Source organism: Thermobia domestica, chromosome 1, assembly GCF_964235325.1.
Source record: "Thermobia domestica chromosome 1, izTheDome1.hap1.1, whole genome shotgun sequence".
Taxonomy (NCBI): Eukaryota; Metazoa; Arthropoda; class Insecta; order Zygentoma; family Lepismatidae; genus Thermobia; species Thermobia domestica.
In genome coordinates, this window is record NC_137454.1 from 182,351,573 (window position 1) to 182,377,920 (window position 26,348).

Here is a 26,348-nt window from a genome sequence, read left to right on the forward strand (position 1 = left end):
TTCTATTTGCTCATATATTTCTTCTACTTCCTTATCTGTGTAGCTTGATGTAGGCATATATACTTGGATTATCGTAATATTTCTCGTTTCGGTTGCTATCTTCAACACTATTATCATTTCATTGTATTTCCAACCGCCTATAACTTTCTGTCCTATCTTCTTATTCAAGACAAAACCGATTCCTGCTGTACCGTTTACGGCTCCTGAGTAAATCATTCTAAAGTCCCCGGTCCACATGTCTCCTCCATCAGGCCATCTAACTTCGCCGATTCCCAAGATATCTATCTTCATGCGTTCCATTCCTTTCTTCAGGTTTTCCAGTTTTCCACACTGTAACAGCTATCTCACATTCCACGTTCCTATCCTGCAGGAGTTTCATTTGATGACGACCGAGGAGGCCCTGCTTTGTTTCCTTCCACTGCCGGGGACGACCCTCTGTGAAACAGTAGTGTCGTATTCCATAACATTACTTTTTCTTATTTTTCTTTCCATATTGTTTTCTAGGGACTGAGAAAGGTGGTGGTGTCCCAAGTTCTTCCACCTTGCAGTGAAACAGCCATAGAGGGCATCCTGTCCCTGCCTGTTTTTGTCCACACCTGACCCTTGCCGATGTCAATCACTTCAGCCTCAGTGGTAGAGCTGCTGCCCAGTACCATAGTATCTCTCTTCGTCTGACTCCTACCCCTAAAGACCTGTCCGGCATGGGAAGCCCTCTGATAGCGAAGCTATCTCCGGCATAGCTCTTGAGATCATTAGAGTTACGCAAGCCCTCCCACCTCGGCAAAGTGAAGATATTGAGGGAGGGCTATAAATTATTAACTTTCTTAAAGAGTTGATCACCATGAGTCCCTAAAATGTCTCTCTAAGTAACACTCTTTGTGAAGCCGCGGTATCAATATTTTGGGTTCTACAACATCTGATTGAGGCTATGATACCCCAATGTGAATTTCACATTATTTTATTAATGTATATAAATCAGTTATTTAGGCTACTGAACGTTGCCTTGGACTTGTAGCCTGGCCTCGCAAAGCAGTTGTTGTTCATATCTTACAGAGTTGGATAAGTGACTTTCAACTATTTTGCCCCACTATGTCGCATTAATATTTTGAACGTGACAGTCAACTAGTTACATTTCATTGTAATGAAATTCTTTAAAAAAAAAAAACTGTCATTTTCTCCCCATTTCCTAGTCTACAATTTGAAAGCACCCACAACAAATGTTTAATATTATCTAAATAACTGAAAATGAATTAAGTTTTAGTTTAGGAAATGTTTTCTTAGAAATGAAATTCATACAAATCTTTATACTTTTATTTTTCTATTTTTGGATCATTAGAAAATATTTTGCATGCTTATCTAGTTTTACATCCCAGTATTTAAAGATAAACAAATGGTATCATTAGTTAAAAACCTCTTCATGTTTAATGTTGATTTTGATACTTCATGTCTTTTTCGCGCGATACACTTGAACTCCTAATGGATGACACAATTCATCAGGAACTACTTCACCGACTGGTATAGACACATCACCTGAAAGGAGAGTAAAATAGTATCTACGTAAATAAACAATATAATATAGAAGAAAACACAATAGGTAAAGTTAACCACTATCGCTCGAACATTCTACCATTTGTAATTTACAAGGAAGGGTAGGGAGAATTAGGGCAACGGAATGAAACGTTCCACGTATCAGCCAATAGAACTCTTTATGATCTACTCAGAACTCGCCTCCGATTCCATTCCTAAGTTATGTTGAATATTCTGGTTTGCCTTTCTCCTTCCATTTCTTTTCAACTAAGGCATTCTTGGCAACGCCTAATACTGAACAATATGCTGAGAAGAATGTGCCATTATTTTGACTTCAAACGAAACCAAAATCAGTTTGAAATAATTTGTAATTTAAATATCTTTTCGGGTAATATATTCCTAAGGTAAGTTAATCAATTTTGATCCTAGGTAGCACATACCTTAAAAGTAACGACTAATGGAGTTGTTTACGAATGACCATCAACTAAAAAAAAAATCGAGACTGCTGCCGGATGGCGTAGCAGATGCAGTGTTGGGTAAGTTACTCGTAAAAATGTAACGCGTTAGTAACGCGTTACTTGCCCCAAAAAAGTAACTGTTACTTTACTTCGAAAGTAACGCGTTAGAACGCGTTACTTTTAGGTCCAAAACTTTAAAAATGTGAAAAAATATGACTTTAATTTTTCGTACTACTATTACTATCGCTTTTATTATTATTATTATTATTATTATTATTATTATTATTATTATTATTATTATTATTATTATTATTATTATTAATATTATTATTATTATTATTATTATTATTTGATATATGAACATTTTCATATAATGTAACATTGATAAAATGCCATACTGCGTTACTCGTAGGGATGGACACAAGCGAGTTCGAGCGAGTTTTCTTTGACACTCGATTCGACTAGAAACAGACATCTTTGAGCTCGACCCGAGAACTCTACTCGAAAAATTTCCTCTAACTCGACTCGAATTGGGGTCGAGTTTCGAGTCGACTCGAGCCAAATCCGGTGTATAGTTTCGAGTACATTCTTCAAGTATATTACATAGACAGTATAATTATTATCAATGACACTACTACTACTACAACTTTATTATTATTATTATTATTATTATTATTATTATTATTATTATTATTATTATTATTATTATTATTATTATTATTATTATTATAACAACACTGTATATAAAAATGAAAGATAGGCGGTTTGTATTTGAATACTAAAAAACTAGTTGATTGCCAACCTCGGTAGTCGTGAAGTCTAGGAGTCAAGGACATTGTTCACGAGCTTCTGAATTTGGGTTGAGGGTCTAGGCTGAGTATTTGGGCTCGAACCAAACACTGTTAAAACTTATAGGGCACTGGCCAAACATCTTCAAAACTACTCGGCACGGGTTTAGAATTGTCAGCGACTCGAGCAGCTCGGCTCACAGCTCATTCACTATCGACCAGAACCGAGAAGTGAGCCGAGCCAACAGCTCACCCAACCGACTCGGCTCAGTTGAGCCGAACCGAGCAAATGGCTCATCCCTACCAAGCCAGCTCGATGGTTCACCTCAAGTGAGCCGGCTCGAGCCATCTTCTCAGTTGAGCCGAGCCGAGCTGAGCTTGTTATAAAAAATCTCTTGTGGTCTCGCTATCGGGATGAGACGAGATGCGAGCTGTGTCCCCTCTCGTGAGTAACACTAAGAGTATTCCATATTACTGTTTAGCTTACATTTCTCATGGCTTTCGTTTTCCAAAATAATCAGGCCATGATTTCAAGACGACTTAAAACGAACGAGCCATTTATCAAACTCGACGCGAAAAACTGAATCGACTCAAAACTCGACTCGAGGATATTACCTTTGATTTGACTCGAAACTCGACTTGAATTCGAGTCGAGTCGAGTTCTAGCTTGACTCGTGCTCATTCCTATGCGATGTTTCATTCTCAGAAATTCACTTACAGGAAAGAAACATTTGTTTTCGAAAAAAATACATATATTGTAGTTACTCATCCGAAATGTAACGCGAAAAAATTAACGCAAACTAGGTACGTTACTTAAAAATTTGTAACGCGTTACCATTACAGTTACTTTGGAAAAAATGTAATGCGTTACTAGGAAACGTTACTTAAAAAGTAACACGTTACTTGCGTTACGTTACTTTCCAAGACTGAGCAGATGTTTCTGAGTCAACCAAACAAGAAAACGCATGCAATTCTGCCATGCTTGTCTGCACTTCAGTTTTGTATGAGATGCCATCAAGGTAAACTGTGTGTTATGTGAGTTATTATGTATAACTTACTTTTGAAGTGATATTTGAAGAAAAGAATGTACCAAAACTAGTTGTGAAGAATTGATTGGCGAGGTCGTAGAAGATTTTATTGATTACAACACAATCAAAGCTGGAATAACAAACGAACGGAAGCTAACATTTTTAGAGAAGACATCAATACATAGACAGAAGACACTGTTATATCTGATATCTGATACATTGGAGTGATCAGATTTGGCGGACAACATTGAATTAGTGACTTCGACGTAGAAAGCTTACTGTCGTAATGGAAAAACTGTGTCGAGCTCTGTAAATCTGAATAACAAACCGTTGAAAGACGAGCTCTAGCCTGGAAGGTCAAAAGATTCGCCAAAGATTTCCGAGGAGCAAAGAAGGAAGCAATTGGTTGGTCTCGCAATCTTGATGGTGTGTGGGTTATGTAGTGATATATATATATATATATATATATATATATATATATATATATATATATATATATATATATATATATATATATATATATATATATATATATATAGTTATTTGTTCTATATATATTTCAAATGATGAGAATATTTGAAGCAGTGAAAGATATAATGACGTTAATAATGTAGAGAAACTTTTTAAAAATGCACTGCCTTTCTCAGTTTCATCTGCAAGTAGTAATCATGAAAAAAATGTTTTGGAAAATACAGATTTGACCGTACACTTGATGAGCAAAATAAAATAAGTGATCAGCATCGCAAGGGAAGCGTTCATAAAATCAGAGATAGTATAAAACGTTTCATTGATGTTTGTTTCTTGCACAAACATAACAGGCTTTCAGGGATAAAACTGAGAGTACAGATTCTTTAAATTGAGGAAATTACGTACACTCATTTATTATTTATTTTATTTGCATTTAATATAACAAGGTTTACAAAATATTAAACCAAAACCAATAAAATTTTGGTCGCCCTTCACCAAAATCCTTTAGTCATATTACAATAAACTTTAAAATTATTTGGCAGGTAGAGAAACTTTGATGAAACATATTAGGATGTTGTTTTGACGAAATTGTATTATATATATATAAGAGACGTTGTAGGCAGTATGGTGAAAGAAAAATGAGAAAAGATTGAAAAATATTACGTACAATGACTGAATGGATTAACAATATTATATCAGTTATATAATTCTAAGATATAGTGAAAGAATCTATCATAGTACCAGTTCTCGGCAAGCAACTTTCTACTGGTACTCAATATTTATTGGTGATCAAGTTTAACTTACCTTGAGGACATGCGCAAAGTGCCACAAGAAGATCCATTTCAGCAATGAAGTCGATATAATCACCCTTTACGGCAGGACTTGCTTTTGCGAAGTACTGACCCTTATCCTTGTATGCAAAGAAGAAGAAAATGTAAATGGCGACTCACATGTGTTGAGTTACATTCGTATATAACAAATCAAATTAATTACTAGTTGTTATTTTATTATTTTATTATTTTTGTGTGTTCTTTTCGTAACATCCTTCTTCTGACATCATCTTTCGAACATCGTTTAAATATGTACAAGAAATAATTCGCCTTATGCAGAGTCGTTCTGACTGGTGATTAGTGCCATACTAGAGAGCAGTAGTCAAGCCTTTAGTATGAAGCTAATCACACGTCAAAACGACTCTGTATAAGTCCCAATATTATTTTGTCCTCACATTTTCACTGATATCAATATATGTACCAATATTTAAATGTTATGATAATGGGAAATGCAATAGTCTTGAAATTGGGTAGTGTAGAACCAGAGTGAACCAAACGCCGTGAAGTAGAAAACGGAGAAACGTAGAGGTAAAGTTTGCACTCTTATGAGCTTCACTACACAGTTCACTTTTTGTAACACGACACTAGACCACTTTACGAGTGCTACTGCGCGTTCATTCTACCAGCACAAACAGTATACCAACTCAAGAATCAGAAAATACTAATATCTCAAAGTCAGCTGAAAGTGGAGTTGGTTCACTCTGATTCTACTAATCTAGCAGAGAGCAATAGGGAGTTTTCCCTCCTCATAATATCATTTTAGAAGCTAAAGATGTAGTAGTGAAAGTTTTTCTTAGTTACGTATTAATTTTACGGTATTATATATTAGAAACATACCCTAGTGAACCCTGTACACATGAAAATATTCCAGACATCATGAACATCCTCCTCCTGAAGACCTGCCTTCTTAGCTGCTTCAGTTAGGTAAGTATGACAAGAGTTGGCACGATCTTTCCCAGTAATCAATTTATATGTATAATCGTCACAACGAGTCCCTGAAATTGTCACTTATAGTAAGATGATCAAGAATTTTAAATTTACATAGTGCGTTCAATAAGTTACGAGTGCGACTCCCTAGAAATACACTTAACAATTACAGAAAAGTGTATTACCACGTTAATTTTCTTCATACATCCCTCTCCGTGCTACACACTCACGGGACCGGTCATAGAAACTCTGGAACGCTCTGAAAAAAGTCAGCCACTGGAATACTGTTCAGCACTGCTGTCGATGCAAGATACTCAAAATACTCCTCCTTAAGGATACATTTGAGCTTAGAGAAGACCATAAAACACACAAGAGAGAAATCAGGAAAATATCAGGGTATTAATAAATTGTGATCCTTCTTTTGGACAAAAAATTGATGCACAAGGAAACTGGGGTGGGCTGTTTTTGACTAAAAAGAAAGGGTCCCTGATGATCATCATAATCATTATCGATACTCTGCCATCATTGTCAGATCACTTACCACAACTAAAAAGCTTCCATACTCCACAGTCTTCAGCTATCCGCTTCGTCTTAATGTATTTTTTTTTTCTATTTTAATTCCATCCATCAATTCTTCTTTCGCTTCTCTCTCTTTCCAGGCACCATATTCTCTAGAACATTCCTCAGATACAGTTCCTTCTTAGCCAATGTCCCAACCAGTTACTCTTTCTCTTTTCAGTAACATCTAAAATTGTTCTTTTCTCCCCCATCATTTGTAACACTCTCTAATTCGTTTTTCGCTCGATCCAACTAATTCTCCTCACATCCACATTTCGAAAGTTTCCAAGCTTTTTCATCATTTTTGCGTATTTTTCCATGTTTTTGACCCATACGCTACAATACTTCACACTAAGCATTTTATGAGTCCTTTTTTTTTCTACTCTTAATTCAACGACCCACAAAATAGACCCTTTTGCCTCCTAAAGGCTTCTTTCGACATTCTTATCCTTGCTTTTCTTTCACGTTTCAACTTCATATTATCTCTACTAATACTACCCAGATATCGAAAACTAGTCTTCTGTTCTATTTTCTCCCTTTCTACTTCTATATTTGATACCGACCCCTTCGTTCTAATCACCTTTGTCTTTCTATTTATTTTCATCTCATATTCTTCACAGCCCTTCATCAAACTCTCTAACATCTTAATCTTATTGATTTTCTTTTCAGATTCCACAAGAAGCTCCATATCATCTACAAATCGTATATACCTAATCATTCTACCTTCTATCGAAATGCCATCTTTATTATGTAGGCTCTTTTTCACTATCTCTTCTCGATAGATATTAAATAATAAAGGCGAGAGACAGCATCTCTGTCGAACTTCTTTTCCAGTTGCATTCTCTTCTTTCATTTCCTCCCTTTTTCTAACACTTACTTGTTGCTTTATATAAATATTTCTTATGTCTTCGATCTTTCCATTCCAATCCAACCTTCTTCACACCCAACAACAATATCCCAATTCAACACATCTGCATTTTTCTGAAGTCGACGCAATGGACTGAGGATGTTGCATGGATTCAAGCGAATGTGACAACATTGCTAAACAGCGTTCCAGTGGATTACTTTCCTAAGGCGTTCCAGAGCTTCTGTGACAAGTCCCGCGAATATAAAGAACTAAGTAATATTTTTCCTGGCATCGTTAAATTTATTATTTTCAGGTAGTCCCGGAATTTACTGAACGCACTGTGTATAGAACAAAGACTACAATATGGCTTATTGATTAATATATATTACACATATTAAGCAGGGATGTACCCAACAATTTTTTCGTGGGGGTGTTCTGACTTCTTCAAGAAGGGGCGCACTTTTACATGCTAAAAGCGAACTGAAAGTCTTGTTTCAGAATGTGAAAGCATTAATGGACACATATGCGACATGTATAGATTATATATACATATTATTATATTATTATTATTTGCAGTTGAAACATGTGTTTTGACACTGCAAAATTGGAAACATATATTGTAGAGTCACATGAATTACAGGCTGTCCCCTCTCCTTAAAAAAAAAAAAAAAAAAAAAAGGATAAATGTTTTAGGAAGTCTATTTGTTTGACTTCGTCTTTGCATGGTAAAACTGGTAAATGGAGAAAAATCGATGAAAAATCACTCTCAGATACTGTGATGCAATAATATAGTAGGCTAATAAAATAGCAACTATGAGCATCCAGTTAGGTAAATGAGAGTAACAAAGTTGATGCTTAATCAGCATCAATTGCGTAGGTAGGGTGCTGCCTCGGCTCAAACCATGTTCCCTTTAGTACAATGGTACCAAAAGGGATTCTACTTTCATGTAGTATGTTTCATTTGCGATCTCAATGTTACGATTCTTTTATAGATATAATATGTCACGTAAAACAAGCATTACACAGGCACGTTTAAAGAAAAATTTACTTTGAATAAGCTTTACTTTGCAGGCGATGGCTCAGTAGTAGTGTGTTCCCCTCTTATGCATGGTATCTCAACTCGCGCAAATGAGCTTTGTAGTGGACAAACACCGTATGTGTGCTTTTCCTCGGGATTCTCCAGTTTCCTCCCACTTTCTTCATTCCACCATTCCACTCTTCATCATCACCGTCTTCTTTGGTCTAGCTGACATAACTGTGGTGCGTAAAACTTGAAGATTTCATTTCATTTCATTTAACCCTGCACAACATTTCGGTAGATTAGTTGTGTACTGTATTTTTCATGTTTTTCAACTCTTTTTCATTACTATATGCATCAAAATGTATCACGTGTCTGTGAGTTTTTTCAGGGCACTCCCGTCTGCAAGGGATAATCGTGGAACGTTATACTGAAATATTTCACTTAATTTCATTTCAAATTTTACCATCAATGTGCATGCACCTTGGTTCTATTCTTGCTCGAAGCATTAAAATTTCCTGGTATTGACCGGTATCATGAGGCAATGGGGAAGCTACTTGAATTGAGAGGTAACGAACTTTTATCTAGAAAGCTAGATGGTGCCTGGAAACCAATGCGCTAGCCACTTTTCAACCAGTTGAACATAAACCATTTGGCTGGTCATAGCCTTTGATGGCTGTAAAGCAAGGAAATATAATGTTTAAAAATATTTGTAGCGTATAAAAAGACATCACAAGTGAATTTTAAAGGGATATTATTCCTTAAAAAATGACTCAGCTTTAAGAAATTTACGTCTTCACTCTACCCAACAAATGTTTTGGTGTCAGGAAAGGTTTTAAGGTCTACGGTAAGTTTACCCCTATATTTCTACAGAGACGGATCTAGAAAGTGAAAACTAAAAGGGGGCAGCCAGCATCCAGACTATGGTACGTATATCATGAAATTACCATATAAATAATAGCTTAAATTATTTTTGTCACTAAAAAACTGGTGGTCCTAGGCTCCCCGACCCTGGGCTGGATCCGCCACAGCACTTCTAAAATTTTAGTGAATAACTTAAAGATAATGAGGAATATAAAAATTTTCAAAAGTGACCCAGATAGTATCTACAAAATGTTATTGCATTAGGTAACCTTACCTTATAAATAAAAAAATTTCAGCACTCCGTTCATCGCGTCATAGTTGCTGGGCACCCAAATTTATACACTATACAAAAGGTCTTGAAAACAATTATTAGTGTATGAGTACTATTTTCGTAGATGCTATCTGGCTCACTTGATAAATTTTTCATAATTTTCATTGTCTTTAAAATATTTCTTAATAAAAGTTGGGAAAAGCTTAATAACTGTTGTTTAAAGTCAATCTAACATCTGCCACACTTACCAATGCAATCGTGTACACCAGCGCCATCTTCATCTATGCCATAGCGAATAGTATCTTCCACAATGGTGGCCATGGGACGCAGGTACGGTAAAGTACTCCATAGACGATCGTATACTGATAGGTGAGTTTGGTGCAGTTGCTTTGTTTTAGCTGTGTATGAAAGGAAGTCATTAAAAACGTCAAAATAATAATAATAATAATAATAATAATAATAATAATAATAATAATAATAATAATAATAATAATAATAATAATAATAATAATAATAATAATAATAATGTGTTCATTGCAAGCGGACATAGTAAAGTATTGCTACACTCCTGACCGTGAGAAAAACTTAACTTTCTTTGAACCCTTTGAAAGTTAACAAGCGAAACTTACATTTATGAATGAATCTATGCACTGGTAGTTGAAGTAGTCAGTATGATATATCCTCTCATACTTCAAGTATGTGCTCTTTTACTCTTATCATTTTTTTAAATTTAACCAAAAATCTATTAACCTCAAGAACCTTCTAATCTAAAACCAAAATTTAACCTCAAAAGATATTTTAGCTTTTAACCTGAAAATAATCCTATGATTGGCACATATTTCCATGTATTGAATATGGGACAACGATAACCACTGTTAAAGTAATGATTACTCGTGAAATCATTAACGGATTGACTCTATTTTTAAAAAAATCGGCTAAGATAATTGCCATATTCCTCCACTGCTAACAACATAATAGTAAAAAAAAAAAAATCGCTTTCATTCAAGAGTTATCGTGTTGAGTATCGGACGTATTAACATTACAATCTTATAAGGCCAACTAGCGTATCCCAAGTACATTTGTCCGTCTGTCCGATACTCCCCACGATAACTCTTGAACGAAGTACATTTTTGAGTCTTCCGCCTTTGTTAAAGGAGTAAATCCGTTAACGTCTTAAAAGATAACGGCGATTATCTATATCAAGTATACAAGGTGTTTCAAAACAACACCGACAACTTTGGGAGGTGATTCCTGACACCAAGATAAGACGAAAAGTATAGACCAACCTTGGTGTACAAATGCTTCCTTTCGGACTTATTGGCTGCCGAAAACATGGAAAGTTAGACTTGGAAGGTCCATAGCTCCAAACTTATGAGATCTACCGTAGTTGGGTCAAGATTTCACTTAGGAACTAGTATGTGTTCTATAAAAATATCCTTGTTTCAGAATCCTGCGGTACTTCTGCAATAATTTTTGTAGAGATAGTTGGTGAGTACTTCAGATTACATGTCCGTAGCCAAATTCCCTCTATAAAAATTGTTGCGTGAGCACCTTAGGACCGCGGTAGGAAGTATCGAGAAGTAGTATTACGGAATCAATTAAGCATTCCAAGGAAAATATTTTCATTTTGTCCTTTATCCCTGTATGTCAACTGGTAGTTGTGGAAATTTACACTTACCGATTAGTGCAAAACTGTAATAGATAGAGAGAAATTATTTTCTCATATTGAGTTAATACCGTAAGAAAAGTTTCATTTATACTTTATTCCTCTATGCAACCGGAAATGGTGGAAATATACTAGTACTTCCGCTTTCAATATCGATCACCATAATACAATAAAATATAAAATATAATGAGTGTTTTTTTTTTTTTTTAAATATGGGTTCAGCGTTCCAAGAATAAGTATTATATCCACTTTTATCCCTCTATTGGAACCTAAAGTGGTAGAAACCTATGATACCCTGTTTCAACGCTAATCACCATAGTGAACATTGGTAACGAATAACGAGAATCAGGTTGTTGATATAGATTCAGTACCGAAAGAGTATTTTTCAACTTTATTTCTCTATTGTAAGCGGAAAAGGAACAAATGTACTATTACTCCCAGTTTAAATATTGAATTTCATAAAGCGAGAAAAGGTAATAGGAGGACACAAACGATCTTTTATGTGAATTTAATATCCGAAGAATTGAGTTTTATTCTTCTACTCAGACCGGAAGTAGTACGAAATTGTACAACTTTCTATTTCAACATTGATTTCTATATACTAATAATTGTAAAATATAGCAAGACACAGTTTTTGATATACGTAGGTTCAGCATCAAATGACACAATTCCCATCTCTCACATTATCTCTCTGTTGCAGCCGAAAGTTATATACGTATCTGTTTCAATATTGAATTCGCATAATTTGAAAGTCTTCTCTGAAACTGTGAAACGAAACTCAGTTGTTATTGCAATAGAAAACATTTTGATATTAAGAAGTTTTAAAGTAATTTTCAAAATTTTATTTGTTTAAGATTGAGAATAGTCGCTCTATGTCTAAGGACATAATAAAAGAGCTAACACACACACACACACACACACACACACACACACATATATATATATATATATATATATATATATATATATATATATATATATAATTTCACAACATACATTATGTATGTATATTGTTATCAAGTTATCAAATTAAATATAGTCTACTATTATATATATATATATATATATATATATACAGGGTGTTTCAGATAAAACGTCCAGTGCTTATAAATCCGAAATGGCTGAGAATAAAAAGATAAAACAAAAACTGAGATAGGAAAATTTCATAGGGCACATCACACGGTGTTGTTGTGGAGACCCCCAGGGCCCTCTTTCAAGGGGGCCCAGGGGCCAACTCCAAATTTTCAAATGGGAACACGTATTGAATCATACCTCATTCAATAGTACTTGAAAAACGAAACAACTTTTGTAGGAAACAATTTTCGATTTGGGCCACCGTTTTCAAAATGGCCGCAAAAAGTGGGTCCTGTATCAGATAAAACGTCCAGTGCTTATAGGCCTAAATCAGAAACGGCTGATAATAGAGAGATGAAACAAAAACTGAGATAGAATCGATGATAAAGCATATCAAGTGGTGTTGTTGTGGTGACCCTCAGGAAACTCCTTGAAGGGGGCCCAGGTGCCAACTTCAAACTGATACAGGACTTTTTGCGGCCATTTTGAAAACGGTGACCCAAATCGAAAATTGCTTCATACAAAAGTTGTTTCGTTTTTTAAGTACTATTGAATGAGGTATGATTCAATGCATGTTCCCATTTGAAAATTTCAGGTTGGCCCCTGGGCCCCCTTGAAGGAATGCCCTGTGGGTCACCACGTCAACACCATGTGATGCGCCCTATGACATTTTCCTATCTCAGTTTTTGTTTCATCTTTTTATTCTCAGCCATTTCGGATTTATAAGCACTGGACGTTTTGTCTGATATAGGACCCACTTTTTGCGGCCATTTAAAAACGGTTGCCCAAATCGAAAATTGTTTCCTACAAAAGTTGTTTCGTTTTTCAAGTACTATTGAATGAGGTATGATTCAATACATGTTCCTATTTGAAAATTTGAAGTTGGCCCCTCGGCCTCCTTGAAGGAGGGCCCTGGGGGTCACCACAACAACACCATGTGATGCGCCTTATGACATTTTCCTATCTCAGTTTTTGTTTCATCTTTTTATTCTCAGCCGTTTCGGATTTATAAGCACTGGACGTTTTATCTGAAACACCCTTATATATATATTGTTATAGGATCTTATGGGATGTTATATTATACTTTAAGATATTTATGGAATATTATTAGATATTATGGTTTTAAATTTTAATTTTAGTAAAGTTACAATATTTTATGTCATTTAAATTTAAGTTTATTTACGTTATCATTTTACTCATTAAATCATGTCACACAAATATTAGAAATAACATTATGCCATAAAAATCATTTAGTTTGCTGACGCTTTATTATTTCATTACCAAAAAGCAAATAAAGCAACCTAGTTACATTATGTTAATGAGAAAATTTATACAATGTAGTTATTACGTTTGTCAAACAATTACAATTGAATCAGCGTTTTCATTTTTAAAATTGAAAACAAAATGTTTATGTTATTGTAAAAATTATGTATCTTTTTGTTTTTAAAAATTCTTGGATTAACAAAATTTAAATCATCCGAGAGATTGTGTCTGGGAATTCTAAAGATTTCTGGTCAGCAAAATGTTGTCCCAATTAAGTTTCTCAAAAATTCCACGTGCTATCTGGAGCCTGTTATTGTCATAAATATATTCAATGTCTGCAACCTCATTTCTTGATTATATAAAACCGTTTCCTTGAAAAAAAAAAGGCAGTTTTAAAAAAAGGAGTTAATAAGAAGCAGTAAATAAAAATCAGTTAACAAAAATCAAGTTAATAAAACCTCAAATAATAAAAAGTTATTAAAAGATCTATTCGTAACAAACCAAAATAGTTACTTTAATCTAAGTTTCGGAAAAATCGTTTATAAATTTTATTCGCATACACTATCAAGTGATAAGCTCATTTTCCATGGACAATTTATAAAATTTAAAGCTAAACTGCAAATAAAATTACTTAACAACATAAAACCAGTAGTCACCCAGGTATAATATTCTTAAGGCCAGATTTCCTTAATTTCTTTCCTCATAATCTTTCAAATATTTAATCAAGTCAATCTCAAAACACCAAATTCATTATCCAATAAACTAATACAAATCAAACAACATGTCTTTCTCTAAGTTAAATAACACTTCCATTAATCACAATTAAATTGGTCTTAAATCTTATGTTACACATTTGCCTAACTTTTAGGGGCATGTTAAAAAAAATTCCAAATATTTCTCTTAATTTAGTTTGGTCTCCTCATTCTTGCTACTATCCCCACATTCGTTTCAAACAAAAATAAACCAAGCTAACAATATATATATATATATATATATATATATATATATATATATATATATATATATATATATATATATATATATATATAGATAGATAGATAGATAGATAGATAGATAGATAGATAGATAGATAGATAGATGTAGATAGAATAAGTGAGAGCAAAAATCCGCAGTTTGGTGTTTGAATTTCGCTGGAGCAGAAAGATATAACTTCAAAATAACGAATTTCGCACACAAGTATTCCTCTATATTTTGAAGGTGCTAGAAAGCTTACCAATTTATTACTTAATAAGATACAGCATTTTAAAAAATGATGGACAAATTCGGACTTTTACCCTAGTATAGGGGGGCAAAAGTCCGCTGAAATACACGAAGTAGGAAATCGACATACAAGCATTTTTATTGAATTGTTTTGTTTTCTACAAGAATCTTAAGATAAAGAAAGAACATACGAAGCATGAAGTGATTCTTCGTATTAAAAAAAAAAAAAAAGACTAAGCAAAAAGAAGTTTATCTCACTTGAGAAAAACTGAACAAACATACAAAGTATGAAGTTATTCTTCGTATTGATAAAGTTAAACTTCAGGGTGGTCCATAAGTCTTAGTGCAGTGGATTATTTTGGAAACAAACATGATTAAAGCACATCTGACTAGCGGAGGGCGGACTTGGGTAAAGGAGCTACCGATTGATGTATGCCTGCTGAATGGCGGCTATCTTGATATCCGCCATCTTGGATCCAGGTTATTATTTTTTTTTCAAATGGGAAGATAGGCGTGTGACACATCAATTAACACTGTTTCTTGCAAGGGAATGTAGTTCCGTAAGCAGAAATGCATTATTATGTCCCGTTCCAAAGTTATGACGCCCCAAAGTCCCACCTACAGGATGTGCTCCACATGTTGCTCGTCCATTGCAACACACAACCGGAGTCTCTTAATCCAATCCTCCTGAACCCGTAACAACACAGCGGGGGTGATGCTATCACAGGCGTCCTGAATACGTCCCTGTAGGTGTGCAACATCCCGAATCTTCTCCTGATACACCAGGTGTTTTAAGTATCCCGATAAAAAAAACTCCAAGGGAGTGAGGTCCTGCGACCAGGCGGGTCACTCCACAGGGCCTCGGCGACCAATCCAACGTCTAGGAAAATGAAGATCCAAGAATTCCCGCACAGGCAGCGCATAGTGCGGTGGAGCACCATTTTACTGAAAATATCGCGGCAAGGGGGCATCAGACACCATTTATAGTACCAGGAATGAATAAGGATCCTATGATCGATGTGTTCCACACCTTGATATGAGCAAGGGTAACCCTCTTGGAGGGACTGATCGCATGTGGGTTTGCATCTGACCAATGTCGCATGTTCTGGCGATTCACTTCCCCATCCAAATAAAAGTTTGCCTCGTGTGTGAAGAGAATGCTGACTGGGAAATGCGGATTTCGGTCATATTGTGACAAAGCCCAATTGGCAAATTCCATGCGCCGGTCTGGATCATTCTCTGAAAGGTTGTGGACAAGCTGCAGTTTGAAGGGATGCCAGTTGTTCGTATGGAGAATCCTCATCACGGAAGCACGTGGTACGCCTGTTATCGCTGATAGTTGTCTTGTACTTCGCTTCGGACTTTTCACACTCGCAGCAAGCACCATTGTGGATGTCTCCTCATCTGTCTCGGTTCGTGGGGGACTTGACCGTGGTCTGTCGAGAACATTACAAGTTACACTGAATTTCCGAATGAGGTAGCTAACAGTGTTGTGGTTTATTGCAGGTCTTTCAGGGTGGCGTGCGTTGAAGTCCTGGGCAATCACACGACTGCTTCTTTCCCCAGACATTAGGGTCATCTCAATTCTTTCCTGTTTCGTCAGTGCCATCTCGCTCTACCTGCAACGTAAAGAAAACCTGTCAAATTTGGGACGTCACGTCTTTCTTGTAGCGTTAGTGCCATGTCGCTCTCCCTGCAAGGAGGCAGAAAACCGTCAACTTTGGGGAATCATAACTTTGGAACGGTACATGATAACGCATTTCTGTTTGAAGGACTGCGTTCCCCTGCAAGAAACAGTGTTAATTGATATGTCACATACCTACCTTCCCATTTGAAAAAAATAACTTGGATCCAAGATGGCGGACATCAAGATATCCGCCATTCACCAAGCATGCATCAATGGGTAGCTCCTTTGCCCAAGTTCGCCCTCCTCTAGTCAGATTTGCTTTAATCTTGTTTGTTTCCAAAATAATCCACTAACACTTAATGACCACCCTGTGAAAAAAAAGTAAATTATACGAAGGTTCGTTGTTGATAAGAACCAGAAAATAAACTACCATCACTCTCAGAAAAGAAAAAAACGTGTATTGTAATTTCAGAGCTAATCATGGCACATTCGTCCAACCAAAGCGACAACGCATTTTATTCTTTTCTTTTCTTGACCTTCCAAAAAAGATAAACTACATACTTTAGGTAGTATCTGTTTAAACCTGAACCATATTTTTTCGTAGTGTTTCTAATAGCAAAGGACAAATCTCTCGCAGCACCGATGAACCAAATTACATCAAGAGCACTTTTAATACCTCAACAGATGGATTCAGCAATGCAAACGGGTATGTGTTAGCACTACTGACTATTAAAATCAGGCTCTGTTTACACCGCTGAAATGTGAGTAGTATCCTTAGTGCCATCGGTGCACTGATTATTGCTGAGCGTGGCTTGCCCAAATTCAATGATCAACCTCCATACAGGCTTACATAGCTTTAGTTAAGCTAAAGAAAGTCTACGTAGAAACGAATTTAAATGGTTCTACTGTTAGACACTGGAATTTAAACTTAAGTATAAAATCATTTGCAAATTCGAGAGCTGGGGCAAAAGTCCGCATTCGGGTTCTTGCCCCATTCGCACATGTTTTAATTACAATGAAATGCTGACTTCATAACTGATACCGGGAAAAGGAGAGGTACTGTATATTGTTACTGAAGGAGTTTTCATATGAAACAGCAATAAAATAATTAGTAACTTCTCCCACAGACTGTAGTACTATTTCCCATAAAACAAAATATTACTTCAAAGTAAGACAAAATACAATTTACCTCATTGTATTAACAAATTTCACCGCACACCTTTACTAACTTGAATAGTACATCGCCTCCATTTAATATTTCTGCACCACAAGCAATGTTGCACAACTACAACAAAAAATACACTTTGCCCCCGGACGGAACAAAAAACTTTTGCCCCCGGACACTATATATATATATATATATATAGGGTGCGGCACGTAAAACCGGCCCGTCGTAATATTCTGGTATATTGTGTTTTTGGCAACACTTAAATAATCTACCTTCCTAGCAAGAGATGGCGTGTCGAGGTCGGGTCGACTTACGTGACCTGCAGCAGTCACGTGCAGCCGCAGCCAGTGAAACCTGTCGAAACCAGTTGAGAAAAAGGCCTCGTTGTGTTAAGCCGGGTGAGTGTCAGTGTATGATAATGCCGTATTCGATACCCGAGCGTGTTGCCTCCTCGGTCACCAGACTTGTCCACGTGTGTCTTTTACTTATGGGGAATGTTAAAGGGAAGAGTATACGAAACAAATCCACACACAATTGAAGAACTCAAGACCAGGATCCAGGATGTCACCAATAGCATTACAACACAAGCTGACAAGGGTATATATGAATCTCCTCAATCGTGCTCACATGTGTGTTGAAGTGGGCGGAGGACACTTTCAGCACCTGCTGTGAAGGTGAGTAGTCATATTCAATACATTACATTTCATTTTATGTGTTCACTTTACGGGCCGGTTTTACGTGCCGCACCCTATATATATATATATATATATATATATATATATATATATATATATATATATATATATATATATATATATATATATATATATATATATATATATATATATGTGTGTGTGTGTGTGTGTGTGTGTGTGTTTATTTTTCAACAGGTCACTTTAATTCAATATTAGACTTGCTTTGAAAATCTTTAATATTTTCAATAACTACCGGTACTTTACTGGTCCACTTTAACTTTCACCACAATTGCATTTACTCTGCTTAGAATAGAATTTGTAATGTTTCTAATCATTACAACGTTAATTTCACGGTATCAAAATCGACGGATTACATCAATACACTCTTGTTTCATACCAATTATCCCGTTCTGAACTCTACTCCCTACAGTAGGTTATCTGTTATTTTCAAATACGGATAGTTTCATATGTAAAGGAAATAAGTGATGTCAAATTCTGAGAAGACGCTTTTTAACCTATAAGTTAAAAATCACTTAATATTTGTTATACATTTTGAAATCTTGTGTTGGAAAAAGTCCTTAATATAACCATATTTTTGGATATATGTTAAGGAGCTAGATTTCTTGCTCAAATATCCAGCGATTATCGTAAGAAACATTGTCTGCAATAAACACCAAAACAGAATACATTTCCCTACTACTAATCTTACCTGAGTAAAAGCGTTCCTTGGGATTGTGAAGGTTCCAAAAATTAACATCGCCCACCTATCAATTAAAATAACGCATTTACTTACAGTCATTCAGATTTATACTAAACATTCTTTTCTATTATAAAATACTACTACTTCATTGTTGGGCCTAAGTTGGAGCCAATTGTCTATAATGTTCTTATAGAGTATATTATATTTGGATATCGTCTAAAGAGCGAAGTTCTATAAAGCACACCATCAAAGAATACCTTCTAAGTTACCGTACTGAGTAACTACACATTCATACGTAAACGCTTTATTGAAGTATCAATATCAATACTAGCACAAACTGGTGTATAAGGGTAGGATGCCCCCACCTTCAGTTTCAATAAGATATTACAGAAAAGTATATACATGTATAGTACCACCTTGATTTACATAAGTAATGCGTTCGTAAAGCTTTTACATAACTTGAATTTTACAAAGATCAAATTTATAAACCATTTAAGTGTAACTTCATAAGAAACTGCAGTACTATATACAGTTTCGTGTGTTTTAAAATGATTTCAACAATAACAAATTGTTCCATGAGCGTTAAAACTCTATCGACGATTGAAATTGTATTGAAATACTTTCGAAGACGTTAAAGAACTTTTTCCGGCAGGTGGGTGATAAACTACAAGATAGCTACCTGTGATGCAAACAAAGTGTTTTGTGTCCTATAATTTAACGTAAGTCGGTCTGATACGAGTATTCAACGTGCGTTACGTACAAAATTTTATTAAGAACATTATAAAAGACTTCCTTCGTAACTGGTATCAACAATTCAAAACAACAAGATGAATCTATAAGGGAAAATCGTCTGGTAAGTCTTCCATGACTGAGGCAGGTGTCGAAAGAGTTCGTATTTGTTTGCAACGCAGTCTACAAAGAGAGCTAGTCGAGAACTTCAAATGTTTCTTACAACTGTATGGCACGTAGTGCGTAAGCGTTTACAGATCTATCACTGTCGAGTACAGTTGCTGTAACACTTAACATTTAATGATCATGCGTCCCGCAAAGAATTTTGTGATTCTTTTAGAGAGTTGTGTAATAGCGATAACTTTTTAAACAAGCTGGGTTTCAATGATGACGTTACGTTCCATGTGACAGGAAGAGTGAATAATAAAATGTTTGTATCTGGGGGACTGGGAAACCTAATGAAATCGTTGAAATTGTGCATGATTAACCAAAAACCAAGTGTTTTGCACCGTTTCATCTTCCAAAATATGCGGTTCGCACTTCTTTCCTGACGAAACTGTGCCTGAAGAAACATTTCTATACATCAGCGTTTCTCAACCTTTTTCAACTTGCGGCACACTACGGGTGTAACTTGAATTCTAGCGGCACACTAATAGATTTTATTATATGTAAATATAAAATACCGTGATCTTTTTCTGTGATTACTGATCTCACAAAGTAGAAAGCTCGATCACTGGTTTTGCACCGTGGTAAATTATGTTTATTTTTCACTCTAATTTAAAGATAAAAAATAATTGCAATGAAATACTGGATTTAGGTTTTTGAAAATACGCTTTCTTTTTCGAAAACTGTATCCAACCTTTCACTAAGAAGGAAAATCACTAAATAACGAACGAACAAACAAATCTCTTTTACCTTTAAAACACACATGCAGGTAATTCGTATGCATGTTTGTTTTGTCAAAAGGATTGGATATTTTAAAATTTCAAGTTACGAAATAGTCTGCATCAATAAGGAAGGAATAATGGTCATAACAATGATAACAATTACTTTTTTCAATATTAAAAATGTACAGAAAAGTAACGCGGTATGAAACTTAAAATTGGAAATTCATATTAGAGGTTCATAGTAACGTAAAATAAAAATATACATTTTTCCCTATGTCTTGCAATTTAATTGCTATAGAATTAATAATTTTGTTTTGATTTACTCGCGGCACTCCAGCGGCCCATTCACGGCACACCGGTTGAGAAACACTGCTATACATGCTTACTACGTGGTTTATGCCACAGCTTGAACGTGACAGTTCAAACTTTATCAATTGGATGGAGCCCCTTGATCGCAGTAACGGCAATTACCTTAACACTTTAAGCGCCACATGCATATATTTTATGCACACTTGGCCTATTACTGGAGCCATATGCATATATTATATGCACACTTGATCTTTTACTGGTGTCATGGTGCACTCTTCAGGTCTTATTCAATAGGTCAGTGATATCTAATGGTAATAACTGTTACACAACTGACCTGCTCGAAATGATGTCAATGCTTTTATGTTGGCAAATCAAGTTCACCGAACTTCACCCCTTGTCATTTTTTATCTCGAATCATCTCAAAGACATTGTGTACAAACTACCTCTACTTCAAGATGTCCTTGAACTGCAAGAGCACAGCAGTGCCTGTGTCGTTGAAAACATTCTGAAATGGGTATCTGAGAGGGATTAGAATACCGAATTGATGTATTCAGAGTAATAAAGCGGGCTGATATTGAGAATTTGTGACTTATTGTACTATAATTTTTACCACTAAAACTTGGAGAGCCATAGCATTTGTGTATAAAATTGTGTTTTGCACAATTAATAAAAAATATGAGTTGAAATTATTCAAATCATTTTGAAAGTTCATGGGGAGAATGACCGCTCCTTGTAATTTCTAATTGACAGAAAAATCAAATATCAAGAAGGAAGTAATGTGATATTTTCCCAATACTAACAGAGTAGCAATGTTGTCAACCCAGCATAAATATATTTTTAAATGGCAGTACGCCAGGTTATTACATACTATAAATCCAGATGTAAAACGAAAACTTATAATACCATATTTATTATTCATTGTTACCAACTAAGGACGCTACTATATCACAAATAGGGATGGCCAAAATTTTGGGGAATCCAATCCGGAATCGGAAATTTCACTTTCCGGATTTCGGAAAAAATCCGGAATTTTTCCGAAATCGGTATTTTCTAAATTCCACATTTTTTCCGAATTCCTGAATTTTTCTTACATCGGAATGTTTCCGAAATCCGGACTTTTCCTAATTCCGGAAATTTTCTGAAATCGGAATTTTTCCGAAATCAGGAATTTTTCCGAAATCGAAATTTTCCTATTTTACTTTCCGGATTCCGGAAAGTAAAAATTCCGGAATTGGCCATTCCTAATTACAAACATCCCTTGGAGGATTCTACAACAGTAATAAGGCAACTGAGTAACAGTGTCGAATACTATGCGGCTATGATATAATCCATTTCAAATAAATAGGAACAATGTTACTCATTCTGGAATATGAATTAAGAAGCGGGTCATACACTTCATTGGGCGTCTGCTACACATAAACACGACTCGTAGTTTGAAATAAGGTGAACGATCGCTCACCCAACCATCACACGTTTCCAGTCATCAGCAATCCATGTTGCATGTTCGCAGCACTATTCGTGTCTTGTTAAAGCGTGATGGTGGCTTATCGGCCGTTTCACCCATGCAAACCGACTTCTTATGACCATGTTATGTAACTCACGGAGGTTTGTGATTATGGATAGACATAGGCTGTGGAAGCTGCTGCTCTAGCCCTTTTAGGATTTTCAGTTTTTGGGGTATATTTTGGACTTTCACTCAAACAGCTACTGCTTCCTTACTATTTATCGTTGGTTCATACCTCGTTTTTCAGGATAGAGCATACTTTTTAACGATACCACTCGCTTGTCCGTATTATACACTAGAGACGGGAAAACCGAAAAAAATGGAGATTTTTCGAAAAAAAATAGAAACATTTGCACCCCTCTGGCCTGGGCCTGGGTTGATGTAGGGATCTGAGGTTTCCTTTTAAAAAATACGTTATGTACACAATACGTGTGAAAAGTTTCAATCTTGTATCTTGGAAACAAAGGGCGGAAAAAATTGTTGAAAGTCTGAATTTAGGCCATATATTATAAAAATTTACTGAATCATTACTATTTGACCTAGAGTCTTAGTTCAAACATCATTTTCTTCAGTATAATGAGCCCTTTCTAACAGTACCACTCCGTTCCACATATCCGTATCTTACATCTAAACCGGAAAAATCCTGAAAAACCGGAAATTTTTATGAAAAAAATCACCTCCTCGGAACACCCGGGTTTACGTAGGGATCTCAAAAAAAAAAAAAAAAATTGAGAAATACCCATGGTGCACACAATCAGTATGCAAAGTTTCAATCTGATATCTTGAAAACTAAGGGCATGAAAAATTTCTGAAATTTGCCATAGGAAAGTAGTCACGCCCCTCCGCCCTCACTTGGCGCAGCCAAGTTGACCATCCGGTTCCAAAACGCATCTGAGGTGTTCTTTGGTCCATCCTTGATTTGATCAATAATAAAAAAAAAAAAAACGGCAGTTGTTTCTGAGCGACAATCCGTTTTAATGTTCGGCGGAACACGTCCTGATGGTTTTATTCTGATTACTGTCTCTCATCTCACGACACACTAAACATTCTCGCGATCACTCCTGGAAATGGTAAAGGGAACTCAGTTTAGTAATTTTCACTTCTCCGTCTCTTATTTGCATGATTCTTTGGTGAATATGTGGCTTTCCACCCTGATATTCTACAGTTTGTATGCTCGGGATATTTTGACAATCGAAATATTTTTATTAGTTTGAAAACTATTCCGTTCGAAATACTCTTTACAAAATTATTAAAAGATAGTTTTATGTTCTGACAACATTGTTGAGTCAGTGTACATATTTTTGTACGTAAGATTAGAATAGTCCTCTTTGGACCTACTTTTGTCAGAAACCATAATATTTTTATCGTATATTTTGCAATCTATAAATCAATGCTACAGGAATCAATCTCTTGTTCTTGTTCTAGAACCACTATTGTGGTTGGTTAAAATAAATCTTAAAGTTTACAACAATGCTACATATTAAACATATATTTTTGTTGACCATTATGGAATCATCTTATATACATATGTTATAACATGACATATCGATATTTGAAAATAAAAAAAAAAAGTGTTTATCAAGTTGACAACACTGCATTACTTGAGCATCGGTGATAATCCTTTTGGATATTCTATGCACACAGGGCAAATCAAAATAATGGACCCGATTTCGGAAATTTATTCTGTGAAATCTGATTCGTATTGTGAGACTTTCGCTTCGAAAGGTTAATTTTCCACGTTTAGTTTCCACGCAGTGTTTCCTCGTTCTACCGATAAGAGTCAGCAGCGAGCATAAATGAATTACTGATATTGACTGCAACGTGATACAAAACGTTTGGCAGTAGATAGGCTACCGGTTTGAAGTGTGCCGTGTTACGCGGGGTGCTTACATAGGACATTTGTGAAATGTTTCATAAAAACTTTGACAGTTTACCTTTCTTTAGCACGTCTCATCATAATATACAATATATGATTATTAGATTTCACAAAATACATTTTTGAAATCGGGTCCATCATTTTGACTTGCACTGTATGTATAATGTTCTTTTTTTTTCTTTTTATAGGTCGCTTAAATACAGTTGTCATTGTTAGTTGAATTTACCTTTAAATTTTCACATTGTGGGTTCAACTTTTCTCAAATCTTTATTGTACTGTTTTTTCATTAGTTGCGCCTATTGGCTGCTACAACTTGGTGACATTTTACACCTTTAGAGGAACCATTTAAATGTGTTATCAGATTTCGCAAAAAACTATTTTGCAGTTGACAAGCATTCCTGTTAATGTAAATTACATTTCTATTACATGTCATTGTTGTGTAGGGGACATCTTTTTGGAATAGTGCAACAGTGTACCCTCCTCTCATTTTGGTTTTGCTCTCCTTCCTCCTCCGGATAAAATTTTCTGGAAGAAAGCCTGATTAGTTTAGATTATGAGTAAGAATTGACACACCTGAGATCCTTCAATAACAGAAATCCTACAAAGATCTCCTTTCCTCAAGGTCCACGTTTTAGCAGATTTCTTTGGAACAACAAATTCTTCTACTAAATTCTCCAAGGCTTCTTTTCTCAATGCGTCATAATGTTTTCTATCAACTTGAGTAGCCGGTGAAGGGTTGTAGCATATAATAACATCTCGTTTGGAAAACTCTCGCTTTGAGGACATAGTAGTTAACCTGGAATAAAATAACAATAATTATTATATAAATTAACTCTTTCATACTAGTGAAGTTCTTTAGGTTTGCAATTCGTAGTAGAATATTCTACTGCTTCCGATTTCAATAGAGTAATAGTGCAGAAACCAAAATGGAATGTATTTTTGTGATTTTGAATCCATATCAGAAAATGATTTCTCGCTGCCTATTACCGTCTTTGCTCTACGATGATTTACACTGAAAACCAAAGAGGTAGCATATTTCTACCACTTCCGGTTTTAGAGGGATAAGAGCAGATATAATAGCTACCTACCTATTCTTGTAAGATTGATTCAATATTAAAAGGCACTTTTGCTATTGGTGATTTTGTTGCGTAGTCATCAATGTTGAAATCAGATATGATAGATTTCTATTTCATCTGATTTGAATAGAAGTTCAAGCAACAAATTGGAATCTATTAGTTCGCCATTGAATCTATGTTAAAAGACATTTTCCGCTATCTATTACTGTTTTTGATCTAAGGAGATCAATACTTTAACCGGAAATGAATATATCTGGAGTCTAAAACGCGGGAAAGTTTTCAACCGCACGTTGTACCGCTTGATCATCAGCGAAGGTCTTCCCTCCTAACAAGCGCTCGAGATACCAGGAAAGATGGTAGTCGTTGGAGATATGGCAGGAAAATACGATAGATAAAGAAGGGTCTTGCACAGCAGTTCATGGAGAGTCTGTAATGTCATTTTAGAAACATTTGCTGTGCAATATAAGGGCACCATGCTTTCAAAATATTTTTGGATGCTTACGGGCGAAATTATGGTGAATTTTATGGAATTCATCTTTGCAATGTTTCGTAATGGTATTTCACCTCTATGGAGAAAGCCATGATGGATCCATCCCACAATAGATCACCACACCAGCAAGAACATCTAGACCTTTTGAAAACCGTCTTAGACATTTGTTAAGATCCAACCATTTGTTCTGACCTTTTGCGGTTGTCGTAGCAGGTCCAGTTTTCTGTGACGTAACAATCCAACACAGGAATCTTTCCCGGTTATTCCTTACAACTAGTAAACTGCACACCCCCAGACGGCGATTCTTGTTTTATGATAAAACTCGTATGTGGCACCAACGTATCCAAAATTTTCACCTTACCAATTACACGGAGCTGTCGTATAGACAGTGGTATGGTGTATTCCTAGCTCCTCTGCAATGGTGCAAACTCTATTCCGAGGGTCTGCTTCCACGGTACTCCTTCGGAGCTCATCTGAAC

The 26,348-nt window shown here is 35.6% G+C and overlaps 1 protein-coding gene across 1 annotated transcript in view; it reads right to left on the reverse strand.

The window, feature by feature from the left end:
• Positions 1–1,296: 1,296 nt before the first annotated feature.
• Positions 1,297–26,348, reverse strand: part of LOC145691749 (uncharacterized) — a 38,258-nt gene continuing 13,206 nt past the window's right edge. Inside the window, exons 2-7 of the mRNA XM_081767074.1 lie at positions 24,877–25,099; positions 19,008–19,062; positions 9,833–9,982; positions 5,937–6,094; positions 5,074–5,179; positions 1,297–1,530 (exon numbers count right to left, since the gene is read on the reverse strand). Of these exons, the coding sequence (XP_081623200.1) occupies positions 1,442–1,530; positions 5,074–5,179; positions 5,937–6,094; positions 9,833–9,982; positions 19,008–19,062; positions 24,877–25,089 (771 nt within the window). The 5' untranslated portion in view covers positions 25,090–25,099 and the 3' untranslated portion in view covers positions 1,297–1,441. The remainder of the gene's footprint in view (positions 1,531–5,073; positions 5,180–5,936; positions 6,095–9,832; positions 9,983–19,007; positions 19,063–24,876; positions 25,100–26,348) is intronic.